The sequence below is a fragment of the Thamnophis sirtalis genome, unplaced genomic scaffold, assembly GCF_051295495.1.
Source record: "Thamnophis sirtalis isolate CommonGarterSnake01/CBP01778 unplaced genomic scaffold, rThaSir2_p1.2 scaffold_1, whole genome shotgun sequence".
Classification (NCBI taxonomy): Eukaryota; Metazoa; Chordata; class Lepidosauria; order Squamata; family Natricidae; genus Thamnophis; species Thamnophis sirtalis.
In genome coordinates this window covers 97072167-97089152 of record NW_028261381.1, presented here as the reverse complement: position 1 = coordinate 97089152, position 16986 = coordinate 97072167, and the positions used below count along the sequence as shown (strand labels likewise).

General features: G+C 37.0%; 1 protein-coding gene across 5 annotated transcripts in view; it reads right to left on the bottom strand.

Annotated features, from left to right (window-relative positions):
- CAPRIN1 (cell cycle associated protein 1) overlaps window positions 1–16986 on the bottom strand; it is a 48796-nt gene that overhangs the window by 14713 nt on the left and 17097 nt on the right. For 4 of the 5 annotated variants that reach the window (XM_087719592.1, XM_087719611.1, XM_087719620.1 and 1 more), the window contains exons 3-10: window positions 16479–16541; window positions 12193–12279; window positions 7091–7329; window positions 6889–6971; window positions 3175–3312; window positions 2108–2160; window positions 1937–2023; window positions 101–253 (exon numbers count right to left, since the gene is read on the bottom strand). In XM_087719592.1, the coding sequence (XP_087575718.1) occupies window positions 101–253; window positions 1937–2023; window positions 2108–2160; window positions 3175–3312; window positions 6889–6971; window positions 7091–7329; window positions 12193–12279; window positions 16479–16541 (903 nt within the window). Of the gene's footprint in view, window positions 1–100; window positions 254–1936; window positions 2024–2107; window positions 2161–3174; window positions 3313–6888; window positions 6972–7090; window positions 7330–12192; window positions 12280–13623; window positions 13692–16478; window positions 16542–16986 lie in introns of all 5 variants that reach the window. The other variant, XM_087719625.1, reaches the window with a different exon arrangement.

Below are 16986 nucleotides of genomic sequence, written 5' to 3'. Positions count from 1 at the left end.
TTCTGTTTCAGTTCAATTGAAGAAAACAGTTCTCCAATTCAATTGGATTCTACTCATTTTTAAAATATTATAATATTATATTAATCAAATTATTAATTACCTGCATAAAGTTATATGGGCCTTGCATTTGTGCCATAAGATCCTGCACCCGTTGTCTTCTAATAAGTGGGTCTGCCTGAGCTACCGCTGTAAGCGTATGGGCATCTGGAACTGGAGGAGATGTAGCCTGTGGTTGCTGGAGTGAATTTACCACCTACATTAAAAATAATCAATACAATTCAAACAGTTCACAATTAAATGGCAAATTGACAATATTATCTACTAGCAATCTTGTGACGATAGTATATTTGTACTACAGAAGGAAGAATGTAAATATAAATATTTTTCAGCTTTAAATAGTTAAGATCTGGGTCAATATTTCCTTTTAAAAGTGCAAAAATGGAAAGGATGATTTGGACAAAGCTAGCACTATATGCTATTAGCTTAATTAAAAACAGAAAGAAAGCAGATCTCTGTAAATAATAGCATGCTTGGGATTTTAATAATATGACAGTAATCAAGTGGTTTTATAAAGATAGTCCTTGACTTATGACCATTCATTTAACAACAGTTCATAGTTACAGTGGCCTTGAAAATAATGATTTATAACCCATCCTCAAAAGTTATAAACATTGTATCAGGCTTGTAGTCACAATTTGGATGCTTGGCAACCAGTTCATATTTACAATTGTTGCAGCCTCTTTCAGTCACATGATAGTGATTTGATACATTGTCAGCCAGCTTCTGACAATTAAATTCAATTTGGGAAGCTATATTCTCTTAACCATGGTAAAAATGGTAGCAAAATCAGGTCAAGTCATGTGATGGTTCACTTAATGACTGCATCACTTATTGCCAAAATTCCAGTTCTAACTGTAGTTGTAAATTGAGGACAACCTGTAGATACATCTTTATAAAGGGAAAAGAGGATCCTTAAAGGTTAGAACCTAACTAAAGCACACATATTTAACTTAAAGTAATGAGCTTACACAATTCCAATAACAGAGTTGTATGCATTTATAAGGAGATTGTAACCATATAATTGCTTATTTTTATTTTATATTAATGCTCAAATGCCCTTATATCAATGAAATTATCACTAATATTAAGTGCTTGTTTTTACTGTTGACACTCTATCACAACCATACAGCTGCTGAAGTTTGCATTTTCATCAATTCTGATCCATTTATGTTTTATGCTGATTTCTAGATAAACTAATACAGTATATAAAATAACATGATACTAATACATACAGGTAATCCTCGAGTTACAACAGTAATTAAGACTGGAAATTTTGGTCACTAAGCATGAGTCGTAAAACCTGTTACATGACCATATCACTTAATCATGGCAATCCTTTCAGTCCCTATCAGCAAGCACCTCCTTACAACTTCCTGCCAGCTTCCAATAACCAAAGCCAGTGGGGAGCAAAGGGGCACACATGTTGCCAGGGAGAGTGCATAAAATAGCTGGTAAGCACTGTACAAGTACAGCCAATCTCAATAAGAATACATGAGGGTGTGCAGGTGACTAGCATGACACAATTACAGAGGGACAAGGGGAGGCTGCACAGTTGAGAGACTTACCAAAGTCTCCTTGCCATTTCCCCATTGACTTTGCTTGTTGGAAGCCTCAAAATTCTGATCATGCAAGTAGAAGGCAACTATTCCAAGTGTAAGTTGGTTGCCAAGCACCCACTTGTTCAGCACTTTTGCAACTTTCAATAGTTGCTGAACAAGTTGTAACCTGAGAACCCCTATATTTGGAGAAAATATTCATTCCTGTCAAAGGATTTTTTGAAAAGGTTCAAGATTAATTATTCTATTTCAATTACAGTTATAAGTTATAAAAGAATTATAACTTACTGAAATTTTATAAAAGATATGTAACAATTTACCTCAACAGTTTCAACTGTCCATTCATCTACTTGTTCCTTTTCATTATTGCTGAACTGAGCCTCTGCCATGAACTGTCTGTTTACATACTAAAATAAAAATGAAAGAATATAACAATAAACCAACAACATTCATTCTAGAAAGGTGACTACAGTATTTCTACTAAAGAGTACCTCTGTTGATTCAACTTCACTTGGTTCAGTGTATTCTTCTGTTGGTTCTGGCTCTGTGAGGAAAATACACTCTTTACATAAAGCTTTCTTAAAATGAATTTTATATTAATAATATTTAATTATTAAACTTCTATGCCTGATTTTCAACAATTACGGGTAGCTCCAACAATCAAATAAATTACAATCAAATAAAAAATAGTAAAAATACTCTTATTCATCTATGTTAGCTATGAAGCAAAATTATAGCTACTGTTTATTTCAATCCACAAGATATAGGCATTAACTTCTGAGATATTTCATTATTTAATAGCTTTCTTGAACTGTATGTTTAAAAGATTTCGCCCTTCTCAAAATATTAAGTAGCTGGAACATGACTCAGTAATTCATTAATCTTCTCTTGTGCCCCTATTCCCCACCCCTAGGAACTGGCAAGCAAAACATTTCAGCTCATTTTGTGGGTTGTGGAAATTTGAACAAGTAAAATAGCCTTGAATTAAGGATCCATCCCACCCGTTAACATCTCTCAAACCTGTTTCTCCTTGTTGGAGGAAAGGGCAAAATTGATAACTCATATCTGAGAAACTAGGTTCCCATTTTATATATTAACCCTTGAATAAACAAGTCTAAAAATTCTGGCTTCTGCTTGTGACTTCTTCACTAAACATATACCCTTGTAAATTCAGAAGCTAATATTCCCACATTTCTTTTTTTTAAGATACAACACCTGACTTCAAGGAAACTATAGATTTCTGTGGTTTGATTTACTAGCTTAGTTTTTAAAGGCTGGCCAGTGTGACATTCATGTGACCAATTTATTTTGTATGAAAATAAATATGAAAAAAAATTAAAAATCAACTTCTAAGTGTGTACTGTGAATATAGCCTTTTATATACTATATAGTATAGTAAGTAAACTGCGGTCAACAAATAAGTACCCACAAGGTTTCAAAAGTTCTACAAATCTATCATGTGTATTATATATTTTAACTCAGAAATAACTCCCAGTGAGCACAGTGGAATTCTTCAATTAATATGATTAGGCTCAGACTCAATTATTTATTTAGTTACCAGTTTCTGTCACAGAATCTTCAACTGCGGGTGCAGATGCTGTCTCCTCTTCTTCACAAAGTCCATTTTGATGGTTGTGAGTACTGTCAAAATAACTTGTTTGAAGAACACGTTCAACAATTTCTTTTAGGGCTTTATCTGTCAACATGAAAACATCACTTTTTAATTTTGTCATTTGCCAAATATCTTTACATTAATTACAGGAGAGAAACTATCTTTATGTTTCAATTATTCCATATTTTAAAAAGTGTTTCAGTTTGAAAAATTGTTTGTATTCATATATTAAAATACACGTATATTTGTTGTAATATAAATAGAAATGCATTTTGACTTATTATTTTCAAAATTACGATATTTTTCGGAGTGTAAGATGCATCAGAGTATAAGACGCACTAAGATTTTGAAGAGACAAATTTTAAAAAAAGTTTTTGTACTCTGCAAACCTCCCAAAAACAGCCCTTTTTCGTCAAAAGGCCATGCATAGCCTTTAGGAGACTTGTAGAGTGCTCCTGGGGGCCGGGGGCCAAAAATGAGCAAAAAGCAGCCTGTTTCTTGCAAAAAACGGGCCCATTTTTTGGTCAAAAAAAGGGCACACATAGTCTTTAGGAGGCTTATAGAATGCTCCTGGGGGGAGGGGGGGCAAAAAATGGCCTGTTAAAGGCTATGCACGGCCATTTTTGCAAAGGGGCGGGGTTTCAGGAGGCCAAAAATGCTGTATTCAGTGTATGACACACCCAGATTTTGAGCCTCTTTTTTGAGGCAAAAAGGTGTGTCTTATACTCCAAAAATATGGTATATATTATACATATAATATTGTGTAAATGGAAAATACACAGCATAAAATATTTATTTGCCTTTTAAAAGTTCTATAAAATTATTAACAGGAACAAATACTTGGACCTGATACTTTTAACAAATTTAAAAAAAACATTTTACTGGGCAGGCTTACTCTATAGAGCCGTAATGGCAAACCTATGGAGCCAACCAATTGTTATGGCATGTGAATCGTTGCCCTGTCAGCTCCAGCGTGCATGTGACTTCCAATTTGGCCGTAAGACCGTTTTTCACCCTCCAGAGGGCAAAAAACAGCACTACGGCAAAACTGGAAGTGACTTCCAGTTTGGCCCTAGAGCTGTTTTTTGTCCTCTGGAGCCTTCAGGGAAACCTCCTGAATGCTCTGAAGGGCAAAAAACAGCCCTACAAGCAAACAGGAAGTCCGTTCCTGAACTTCCAGTTTGCCTGTAGAGCCGGAGTTTTTTGCGCTCCAGAGGCTTCAGGGAAGCTCTTGAAGCCTCCGAAGGGCCTACAGGGGAGCAGGGGAGTATGTTTTCTCCCTCTCCAAGCTCCTAGAAAGCCTCTGGAGCCTGGGTAGGGCAAAAAAAGCACAGTAAAAGCAGGGGGAGTGCTGGTCATGCACGCATGCGTGCTGGTGTTTAATAAAAAACAGCTACTTGAAGATCAAAGCCCAAGGCATATTGTTTGTTTGTTTATTGGATTTATATGCCGCCCTTCTCCCAAAGGACTCAGGGCAGCTTACAACATTAAAAAAAGCATATTACAAAAGTTAAAAATGAAATTAAATAAAGTATCCAAAAACAAACCCAATTGGGGGTCACAGGGTCAAACTCATCCCAGATAGTCTTCACAAGATTCATCCCCGTCAACTCACCCGAATCAAGCCTGTTGGGATCTGAGCGATTTTACAAATTCTTCAGCCCTACCCTGCAAGGGGTCTTTCCCAGTTCGTTGGTTAAGTAAGGAACAGGTCATCCTAAACAGTGTGGCTGGGCAGTTAACTGCAGATGCGATGAGAGCGGAAAAATATTGCTGCTTCGCCGCTTTTATCGCCACTAAGTAGGATTTAATATGAATTCTTACTAGTGTTCGATCAGATTCGGACTGGCTGGCCCTCCAACCACTGTCAAGGCGTCTTTTCCAACGTTTCATCTCCCGGAGCTCCTCGGTAAACCAGGGAGCTACCCGGGATCGACACCGGGTCACAGGCCGCAAAGGCACAACGCAATCCAAGGCCCCAGTGGCCGCCCTATCCCAGGCTTCCACTAGGGCTTCGGTCGAGTTGTGAGCAAGGGATTCAGGAAAAGTTCCAAGCTCCATCAGGAACCTTTCAGGGTCCATCAGGCGCCTGGGGCGGAACCATCTAGTCGGTTCCACCTTCCTGTGGTGAGGGGTAGCAGTATGGAAGTCAAGCCTGATGAGGAAATGATCAGACCATGACAAAGGTTGAATAGAAATATCCCCTAAATCTAGATCATTCATCCACTGCCCAGGGACAAAAATCAGGTCGAGCGTGTGTCCCCTGTTATGGGTGGGGTCTTGAATTAACTGAATTAGGTCCATAGCCGTCATGGAAGTCATGAACTCCCGAGCTGACTCGGATGTCTCGCCAATGGAAGGCAGATTGAAATCCTCCAGGATCATCAGCCTGGGGAAATCAACCGCCAATCCGGCTAACACATTCAGCAGCTCCGGCAGGGCCGATGAAACGTAGCAGGGAGACAGGTACGTAACAAAAAGGCCCACCTGGACTCCAAGGCCCCATTTCACAAAAAGACTCACACCCACCTATCTGAGGCACAATGACCTCCTGAGATCTGAGACTTTCCCTAATAATCACTGCCACCCCCCCACCCCTGCCCTGGCTCTCAGCTGGTGAAACGCCCGGAAGCCTGGTGGGCATAATTCACTAAGGGGAACACCCCCTCATGGCCCAACCAGGTTTCCGTAATGCACACCAGGTCTGCTTTACCCTCTTGTATGAGGTCATAAATGAGGGGAGCCTTATGTACCACGAACCTGGCGTTAAGCGACACCAGACGGAGACCAGGGTCCTGTAATCCCGAGCACCCGGGGGTGAAAGAAGGGTGATGAGGGTCGGAACGTGCAATCGCTCTTAAACAGCAAACCCGTGTCCCCCAAACATAATTTGGCCCTCGGCCCCCACCATATCTACCTTTCCCACAAACAGTAGAGATGGTAATATACTGTTTCACTAAAGATTTTAAGTCCTCTAAAAGGAGCATATTGAGATAAATTATCGTAGAAGTGGTCCAAATATAAAATATGCAATGAATATAGCATTTACCACAAATTAGAAGTCTTCTTTTATAGAAAAGGTATTTTTTTAAAAAAAATCTAGTAATGTCCTATATGAGATTAATCAGGCTGTTCATCTTCTAGTCATCACAGAGAAACTCTGGGTGGCATACAATTAAAAAATGTTAAAATGTAAAACCAGTATATGAAATTTATACTGTGCCCCATTCCAGAGGTGGGTTTTACTACCGGTTTGCTTCGCACGCGCTAAGACACTGAGCTTGTTGATCAGAAGGTCGGCAGTTAAGTGGTTCCAATCCTTAGTGCCGCGTAACAGAGTTAGCTCCCGTTACTTGTCCCAGTTTCTGCCAACCTAGTTTAAAAGCATGTAAAAAGCACTCTGGTGGGAAGGTGACATTTAGTCATGCTGGCGACATGACCACGAAGATGTCTTCGGACAGCGCTGGCTCTTCATCTTTGAAACAAAGATGAGCACCGCCCCTAGAGTTGGAAACAACTAGCACATTTGTGCAAGGGGAACCTTTATCTTTACCTATGTCTCCTTTGTTGGTATTAAACCATAGGTACTGCAAATTATAAAGAATCACCCTAAATATTCTAAATGTTATCATTTGAAATCATAAGAATAAAAATACTTACATGTTGTTCCGCATACAGGTTTTTCCTTCCCTTCCAATAGATCCCACAAATGAATGGATGCCTGTTCATATTGTTCATTCAACCTTCAAAAAAAGAAATTAACAGGAATGTAATGTTACCTGAAAAATTTAATTTTGCCAAAAAAATAATTACATCACAATTACAATTCTGAATTATTTTGGCTTCATATTCAATCATATACCTTATGTTCATGTCACGTTCAGGTTCAACCAGCTTGTAAAACTCGTCAAGTGTGGATAGTTCTGTTTCTGTTAATATAGATACCCCATTTGTTCCTTGTTTTAGGTCACTGCGCACTTCATCATCACCCAACTTGTCCAAAATATACTGCAATTCAAGTACTGTCTTTAAACGTTTTTGTTCAGTTTCTTCTCTCATTAACTGTTCCCGTCGGGCTGTCTTCTTTATTGTTTTTTGAATCTGGTAAAAAATATGTTTGCTTAAGAAGTGTTTTAAATAGTAAACAAATTTAATAGTTTCTACATATTAAAAATCCTAAGCATCTTAACAGGATAAATCTTACTTTAAAAATATTTCAAATATTTCCAGTGTTTCCTGAAAAATTTCTGAGAAGATAATAGCTAAAGGCTTCATAAGATTTTCCTGCTCCCTGCACTATTTAACTAAATTTATTTATTTAACAAATATATTTAATGCCCATTAGTCAAGTAATTCTGGGATACAAGCAGAAATAAAACATAATCAAACTATACAATTTCAATACAAAAGAAATTGAACCAAAGAATCTAAAATTATATCAATGTATCAGAGACCCATTAATATCCTGGACCCATTGCTAGGGGGAAGAGCCAGATTTTCAATCTTCTGAAAAGCTAATATGACCAGAGTTGTCTAAATCTGGGGAGGGAGAATGGGAAGGAAGCTATTCCACAAGATAGGCCCCATTTCCAGAATCCACCAGGTGACAAGTCTTCACCACTGAGAGTCTGAGCATGCTCACTCTGCCAGATCTATAGGAAAGGGCAGAAATCACTAGGAATAGGAAGTCCCATAAGTAAACTGGCTCAATGACATCTAGAGCTTTAAAGGTGACAACCAACATTCCTCTTTAAGGCATAATTAATTGTAATTAGTCTTCTCCATACTAGCGCCATATTCTACCAGCACCAGCAGCTACTTCTTTCACATCCTTTTTTTCACTGTTGTTTTATGAAACATTTCAGTATCACACATCACATTTGTGAATTCAATGTCCCAAAATTACACACGATACGTCCTGCTGCAGCTATCTTCAGTTTCTGAGAAATTTCTCTCTATAGTTAGAATACTGAATAAGACACAATTGGGAATTGCTAGGTGGAAGAAACGATATAAAACGGATCTTTCCACAGTTAATTTATTATCCATTTTTTCAAAAAAATTCAATAATACCAAACACTGAATCTCAATGTCACATAAAACATCCCCAGTAGATACGGTTTTGTATTTTGAACATATTCACGCCAAGAAAGTTCACCATTTCTCTATGTGCATGGTGTAATAATTTTTTCGAAGACTTTTCTTCATAATTCTTACAAACATGTAAATCTTTGGATTAAATAAAATCATGGTGTAATACAATCACTTGTGCTCTGGGGCAGGGAACATTACTAATTCGAATTAATTGAAAAAATCCTGCCTCTCTTCAAAATCTAAAAGTAAAAAGACCTGAAATAATAGATGTTTATATCTGTATAATTTTGTGCTACTGGGCATGTGAGAAATTGTGGAGTCAATCTTTATTCATGTTTATTATGCTTTTTGAATGCCATCTTCTCTCATATTTCAATGCTGATAAATGCTATAAACATTAGTTACACAGAGAAAGATATTTATATTTTTGGAATTTGTGGGCTGAAGAATTCTTCCATCCACTCAATTTCCTAATTTATTTAGCATTGTTTTCATGGTGCTCAAATCAAGTTATTGTTTCACAGATAGTTATTTTCTATTTAGACCAGGGGTATCAAACTCAAGGCCCATGGGCCACATCCGGCCCACAAAGTGCTTAAATCTGGTCAACATGGCCGATCTGTACACAGCGAAGGACTGGCCCACGTAGTCCTCCCAAGCTCCATTTTTGCTGGCAGAGGGTTGCAGGAGGCCATCGTAGCTGAAAACAGAGCTTGGGGGCTATTTTTGCTGATACAACACTCGGGCCACCACAGGCCCCGACATGAGTGACATCGAGCTGGCCATACCCACCTGGCTACACCCACCCTACCCCCTGAGCTCCAACACAACCCTGAATGAAATCGAGTTTGACACCCCTGATTTAGACTATGTCTGAAGTATTCAAAAATTATTTTTGAATACATTTAACATTAAACCAAATAAATGCTTTGTTTTAAATCTAGGACAAAGAATTGTGTTCATCAGATTCTAGGAGGCACACAGTTCAATAAAACCAACATTCAGAAAGTTTTGTTGTTCCAGCTTTCAAATGAAACAAAATCCAAATGGATAAAGTTGGTGAGGATTGCACCCCTCTCTTCCTTATATAATTTCCCAACACAGCATATTTCTTTTTTTAATATTTTTTTTATTTTTTATTTTCAAAACAAACACAACAAAGAATCTTCCTTGTTTACATACTGTAGAAAGTGTATCAGTTGGTTACAAAAGACTTTCGTGCATCTCTTCCATAGTCATCAACCATAATTCATATTAACTCAAGTATTTTATTTATATTTATACATATTACCATCATCATACCTCCATTGTCATTTGATTATAATTGTTTAAACGTCCTTCATCATAAAATATACCAAGATTTAAAGCATAACCAAATACTGGCATTTCATTTGCTATTTCTAAAATCCTCCAATAACACTGAATCCTTATGGTCTATTCTAACTAAACATCCATAATATTTAGTAACAAAAATTTCTAATTCTCCTTTCCAAATCACTGTTTACAATTTATATCCAATTTCCTTATGTTGTATGTATGTATGTATGTATGTATGTGTGTATGTGTATATGTATGTATGTGTGTATATATATATACGTTATCATTATCCCTCCTTTATTTGACTGTATCCTTTTATCATAACATTTTCCCCCATAATCAAAACTTAATTAAATTTAGCAGTTCTTTTTTATTAGCCTTTATATATAACCAAAAATATTTCTAATCTTCCTTTCATAGGTACCATTCAATATTCATATCCAATTATTACTTATCATAACAATACATATGTATAATTATCATTATCAATTATTTATTTAACTATATCTATTGTCACTAAATTTTACTAAGTTTAACTAGTTTTACATTATAAACTTTCATCTATCAACCTGTATCTTTCCAGTAGCAAAACAGTTTCATGTCTTCTGCTATTTGTGGTATCAGTCCTCTAATCATCTCCTTAATCAAATTTGTAGGGACTCCTCTTTGCAACTCATTGCTTATTAAGTCTCTCATGTAATTTTGATGCCCTTCTTCTGTTTCCTTGATCAGCTTATCTTTAATTGTCAGTAGTGTTATCAATGATGTTGCTAATAAATTTTCTCTCTTTAAATCCATAAATTCTTGTTTTTTCTTCTTCTGTATCTTGCCATCTGGGGTAGAGTTCCCCTCCATTTAATTCCTCTTTCAGTGTTCCACTCTTTCCATTTCCAGACACAAACCAATCACCATAGATATCAGCGGATTTGATGGTCATTTTCCTCTTTGGTTTTTAGGACTCTAACCTCCCCTTTTTCCACTTGATAAACATCTCCAACTTCTTCATCATATTTTACTGTTAGATGGTCTAGGTTTTCCAACTTCTTCTCCATCCTCTCAAATGTGTTTGATAACTTCTGAATTTCTAACAATATCTTTTGCAAGCTTAAAGTTTCTTTCTGCTGTTGAAATTGTGCCATTATCTCCAGCTGACAAACAGCTGGCTTGGAAGGTTTTTACAAGATTAAGCATAAATTCACAATAAGGTCCTATTTTCACTTTTCTCTGATTAAAGATATACTTCAAAGGAACATCTGTATGCTTTTCTTCTTATCACTCTCTATAAACAAACAGTGAGTCCTTGAAGTGCCAAGCCAGAATAATCAGTGAGGAAAGTAAAAGTGTTTTGTTTTCAATACACAAAGCTCCAACCTCCGAGTAGCAGTGTTTTTCTTTCCCTCTGTTGTTACAATTTTCTTTGTTCCCTTTTGTATCTTTTTTATATTCCAAGTTAAAAAAAGTCAAATTCTTAAATGAGTTAGAGAAGAAAAGGGGAAAAACACTCGCAGTAACGAAGGAGAATTTTAGTCCATAGGTTACAAAGAATAATAAAAGAAAAAGATAGAAGAAAACTTAATTCGTTCGTTTTAAAAGGCTTGCATAAATTCCATCCATGAACATAGCATTTAAAAAGTAAAATAACACATTGTCCAAAACCATTCAAACTTAATTCTGCCGCTTATTTCTTCTGTTCTCAAATTTAAATTAGCTTTAAGTTTTTTGTAGGCAGTCTCTTTTTAAAATGGTAAAAATTCCTCACCAGCTGAAAACACTTTCTCTTTCCATATCCTTCCGTTTTGGAGCCGCCCCAACTTTTTCAGCCTAAGGGCTGTGCTTTTGTCGCCAGCTAGAAGAACGTCTCCTGTATCGATCTGGGACTTTGCGATGTCCCTGAGATCAGCAGGACATATTCTTCCCATTCAGTCTCTGCGGGACGGTTTAGGTCCGATTGGACTACCCAGCGGCAAAAGTATCGGCGACGGTCTCAGAGCATCGAGACCGCACATCCGTACTGTTGAGATGTTGGCTCCTCCTCCTAACTCAGCATATTTCAACAGCCTGTCTAACCTTTATCTTCCTAGTGCCTTCACTCCTCCCTATCAACATTCCAACATGAAATACCTCATCATATCCCCACTCCCAAGCTTTCCTGTACTTTCCCTTCAAACACCATTTCAATGCCACAGCACATAATATCCTACCAACACTCTCAATGTTCTCTTCTTTTCTTTTCTGCTATCAATGTCCTGGAATTTTCCCCTTGAAAAGATTAAAACAGTCCTATTTTCTTACATGCACAGATTAATATGTCTTTTTCCATGCATAAAAAAGAACACACAAAATTCGCAAGTGTCAGTTAGAAACAGACTACTGCAAACTGAAGTAGAAACCTGCACATCCATCAAAGAATCTGGGACAAGATATATTCAGATTTCATAAACACAAGAAAACTCACGTAATCACACACACACACACACACACACACACACACTAACATAAATCTTATTTTTTCCATACCTAATCTATTCTGAACCATCTACTCTCTTTACTTACATCTTGACTTAGAGCCATGAAACACCTCTGCAATTCCTTGGCAAATTCCAGATTATTACTGACTTCCTGGTGCTTTGACACAGCATCCTAAGGCAGAAGACAAAATTAATTTGATCTCTTTAATAGTACAAAAACTTGAATTTGTATTTCATATATGTTTCTATTAAGGCTTGGTTAAATCTGACAAGTATTTTACTTTCTATAAATGTAGCAAAATAGATACACTTTTTACAGAAAGTTTTGAAAAGAAAGCAATTTCTAAACAGGAATAGTTCCCGGCAGTCCAGAATTCAAAATTTATTCCACTTTCACCAACCCCCAAAAGTTATCAGGGTCCTTAAATCTTCAAATAAGTAAAGTATGTTCAAAAATGAATCCCCAGCAATCAAAAATGATTGGTGGAAATTTTCAATTGATGCATTGGACCATCTTTATATTGCCAAAACATCATTTGTTATCCAGAACCCTAATGCAGTATTAGTCTTTAACTGTTTTTTTTAAACACACACTGATATTTGTCACAACATTAGGAAGAACCTTCAAGATTCCTACTTCTTGACTTCCTTTGAATACATGGCCAGCAACTGATTTGCCCGGAGAATCTCCTCTCTCTGTACTGTCATTTTTCCAACTCAACAACAGAGGGAACAGACTTCCTTTTGTTTATTTGACTCTCCACAGTTAAGGAAAGTCCCAGAATTATCCCTTAAGATCATCCGATAACAGCAACAGCCTGCAAGCAGTTTTAGAATCCTGGTTTCCAAAATAACTGGTGAGCAGAAGCTGGGAGGTGGAGTTGAAATCACATGATTGTTGGACAAAACAATTGTTTTGGAATTTATTTTTCAAATGGACAATAAGATGTGTCCTTCATTTTTTAAGCAATTTATGAGACTATTATCTTTATTAGTTAGAAGAGGCTCTCCTTTGATACAGCCTATCACTCCTTTTTGAAGCTCTGAATGCCATTTTTGAAACTTCTTTATTGTTAGACAACAAGGAAGAGGATTGCTAGAGAGTCAAAAAAAGGAAGCGTGGAACATTTTTTCTCTCTTGAAATATAAGGATAAAAGTTGTGGTTTTAATCTACTACTTTTAAAATAATTTGTATCCCTATATTGTTTTGTTGTGGGTGGTTGAAATTTGCCGATTTTTATGAAGTCTGATTGGTTAGAAAAAGGAAAAATAAATAAATAAATGTCTTTGACCACTAGAGGGAACTATGAGGATGCTTAATTCTGAGCTGAAGTCTGTTATTAAGGAATCCTTTAACAGTCAATACAGAAGATCACCCTGTTTGTAAAACAGCCAAAATTTATTAATTATACACGATATTAAAAAATAACGAGATACAATTAGGTGTAGAAAATTATCAACCCACTGTGTCAACTTTACAAATAATATAGGACAATGCAAATAACCTAACTGTACCTTCAGAATATAAATTTGACATCAGCTTTTCTTATAATGATGGTTTGAGTACAACCCTCCTAGTGCAACTGAAACAAAAGTATCAAGTAAATTAAACAACTCTCAAGAGGTCAAGTCTGGGACTTTTGCTTTATGGATATTAACAAAGTCAAGAATTCTTTGAGGAACAAAGAAATGATAGTCATTTTAGCGAAGGAAACTTTAATCTGGGAAGACTTACTTCAGACTCTTTGAGACTTTTTTTAATGGATATAAATGAAGCTAAGATCTTTGTCAAGAAAAGAAGCTTGACAGACTCTCCTGAGAAGAAAAATACTTTATTCTATGAAGACAAGCTGGAGGGAGTGACTTAAATTTAATGTCTTAATTAGTTAGGGTTTTTAAAAGTTTGATATATGTATTGAAAGAAAGTTTTCAATTAGTTTTGTATGTATAAAATGAGTATGTAAATGCATGTCCTCTGTTTTTTTAAGTAATGCTGAATAATTTCCAAGGTTCGTAAAATACTATTGACAACCATATTTTTTAGAGTATAAGACGCTCTGAATTATAAGCTGCACCTAGCTTTTGGGGAGGAAAACAAGGGGAAAAAAATCTGTCTCTGCCTCCCAGCAATTTGCCTCCTTGCAACGAACAGCAAAAAGTACAGACGATATACACTGTTTGTGATGTTACATTTCAGACTATACTTGTACAGATGTTGTTAAAATTGATGTGGCTTTCTGGAAGTATAGCTATTCTCTGCTATTTAAAAGAAGATACAATAGCACTGGGCCTCTTCAGATCAAGTATTTATTTTAAAAAGCATCTTCATTTTGTTAAGTTGTCTAGAACAATAATAAAGCAGTTTTTAAAAAATAAGTCTAATAATTTGAACATTCTATAGGCCAGTGATGGCGAACGTATGCATGTGTGTCACAGATGGCACGTGAAGCCATTTGTTAGGGCACGTGAGGCGTTGCCCTGTCAGCTCCAGCACGCATGCGCACACTGGCCAGCTGACTTCAGCCTTCTTTTTCAGCCATTTTTCGCACTCCAGAGGCTTCCCCGAACCCTCCGGAGGGCAAAAAACAACCCAACACGCAAACCGAAGGTTCAGGAATTGACTTCTGGTTTGCATGTTGGCCATTTTTCTCCCTTCAGAGGCTTCAGGGAAGCCTCCAGAGGGCCTCCAGGGAAGTGGGGGAGGCTATTTTTGCCCTCGCCAGGCTCCTAGAAAACCTCTGGAACCTGGGGAGGGAGGAAAACAGGTCCATCATGAGCCAAAAGCAGGAGGGAGGGTGGGGGTTGCACACATAGAATTATGGGTGTGGGCACGCCCATGCATGACCCCCCCCCACGCTAGCCCTGCTTTTAGCATGCAATGGGGAAAAGGTTAGCCATCACTGTTATAGGCATTTAGTTATTGACTTACCTCCTTACAGCAAACAGCCTGATTAACACAAGAAAAAAACAATCTACCTCCCAACAATTTGCCTCTGCAGCAAACAGTAAGTTTCACTTTCAATTTCAGCAGGGGCCTCCCAATCATCATCTATTTCAGGCTGCAGGGATTGCCATAGCCTATTGCAGGCTCTGCAAGCCCCGTTTTCCCCATTTGTGCAAGGAGGTAAATTGCTGAGAGGCAGAGCCAAAGAGTGGGGGCCAGTGGGTGGATGGAGCTACATTCGGTATATAAGACACACCCACATTTTCACCCTCTTTGGGGGGGGGAAAATGCATCTTATACTCTGAAAAATACAGTAGATTTGAAAATAAGAGAAGAAAAAGATTGATTCCACGAGGATAAACTGGAAGGAGATATTCTAATTTAATTAGCTAAATGGAGTTAATTGGATTTATATTGGTGTGATATAAATAATTGAATATTCTTTTGGGTTCTGGGTTTAAAATGAAGGGGTTTCTCTTTTCTCCTTTATATATAGTACCTGAGTACTTATTAGAATTAGTAAAATACCAAAATTTTAAAAAGTGTTTTCTCCCTTTAAGATTTAAAAAATGATATATTATTCCCAGCAAAGAGAAGCAGAGTGTGTTAAACTGATTTTTTTATCCAAAAGAAGAGAATATATTTAACTCTGTTTCTATTCTGCATTTTGTGCTTGCAATGAAAAAATAATGAAACTTTGATTTTTTTTTTGTTAACTAGATAGGTTTGCTGTTATAGAAATGGCTTGTACATCCCGTTGTGTAAAAGCAAAAAGTTGTGCTTGTAATGTTATCTTCTATTATGCTAAAGAGAGTCGGAAGTTGGTGCCCTTTTCTTTCCTTTTCTCCCTTTACACTATATCTTTTTTCTCTTCCTTCCCTCTTTTCTTAGTTTTTCACATTTTTTCTTTGTATTTTATACTTGATGAACTAATAAAATTTAATAATAATTTTTTTAAAAATCTACTTCTTGAACATATTCAATCATGCAGTTTCCTTGCCTTAATTTGCAACATTTTTTGCCTTTCAAATAGCAAAAGCACTTAGACTATATACCACTTCACTGTGCTTTATAGCCCTCTCTAAGTGGTTTAGAGTTAGCATATTGCCTCTAACAATCTGAGTCCTCATTTTACCGACCACAGAAGGATGGAAGGCTGAGTCAACCTTGAGCTGGTAGACTCAAACTGCTAAACTGTAGGCAGCTAGCAGTCAGCAGAAGTAGTCTGCAGTACTGCATTCTAACCATTGCGCCACCACGTCTCAAATAACAGGAAAAGCATGTATATGATGCTGTACATAATGAAAAAACACAATTGTAATGGCCAATTCACCACACTGCAGCAGCTACAATAAAATGAGAGAATATGGTCTAAAGTTTTAAAAATCTTTACAAAACTACAGGAAATTATCAATAAAATATTTACCAACTGATCTTGGTTAAGGCGTTCTCCTCTGTTCATTCGATCTTGATAATCATCAAGTTTGCCCTGTAAACACAATAAAAATTTACAATTAAAAAATGTAAGCAAGTTTAATAGAATTAGATGAAAATGTCTTCCATCAGAAAATAAAAATCATTTTCTCTATCTTTCTATTTAGGAGAAAGCACAAGAAATTATATAAAAACGTAGGAAAAAGGCAAAATTAGTTACCGTATTTTTCGGAGTATAAGAACCTCCCCCCCCCCAAAAAAAGTGGGTGAAAATGTCTGTGCATCTTATACTCCGAATATTGCGGCAGGGGCAGGGGGCGAGGGTGGATCACCTGTTCTATAACAGGCAGCAATGGCGAATGGACCGCACCGAACCGGGGAGTGGGTGGGTGGGCAGCGATGAACGGGCAGCGGCAAACAGACCAGATGAATACCAGATGGGTGATGGGAGGCAGAGGCAGATTTTTTTTTCCTCCTTGTTTTCCTCCCCAAAAATAGGT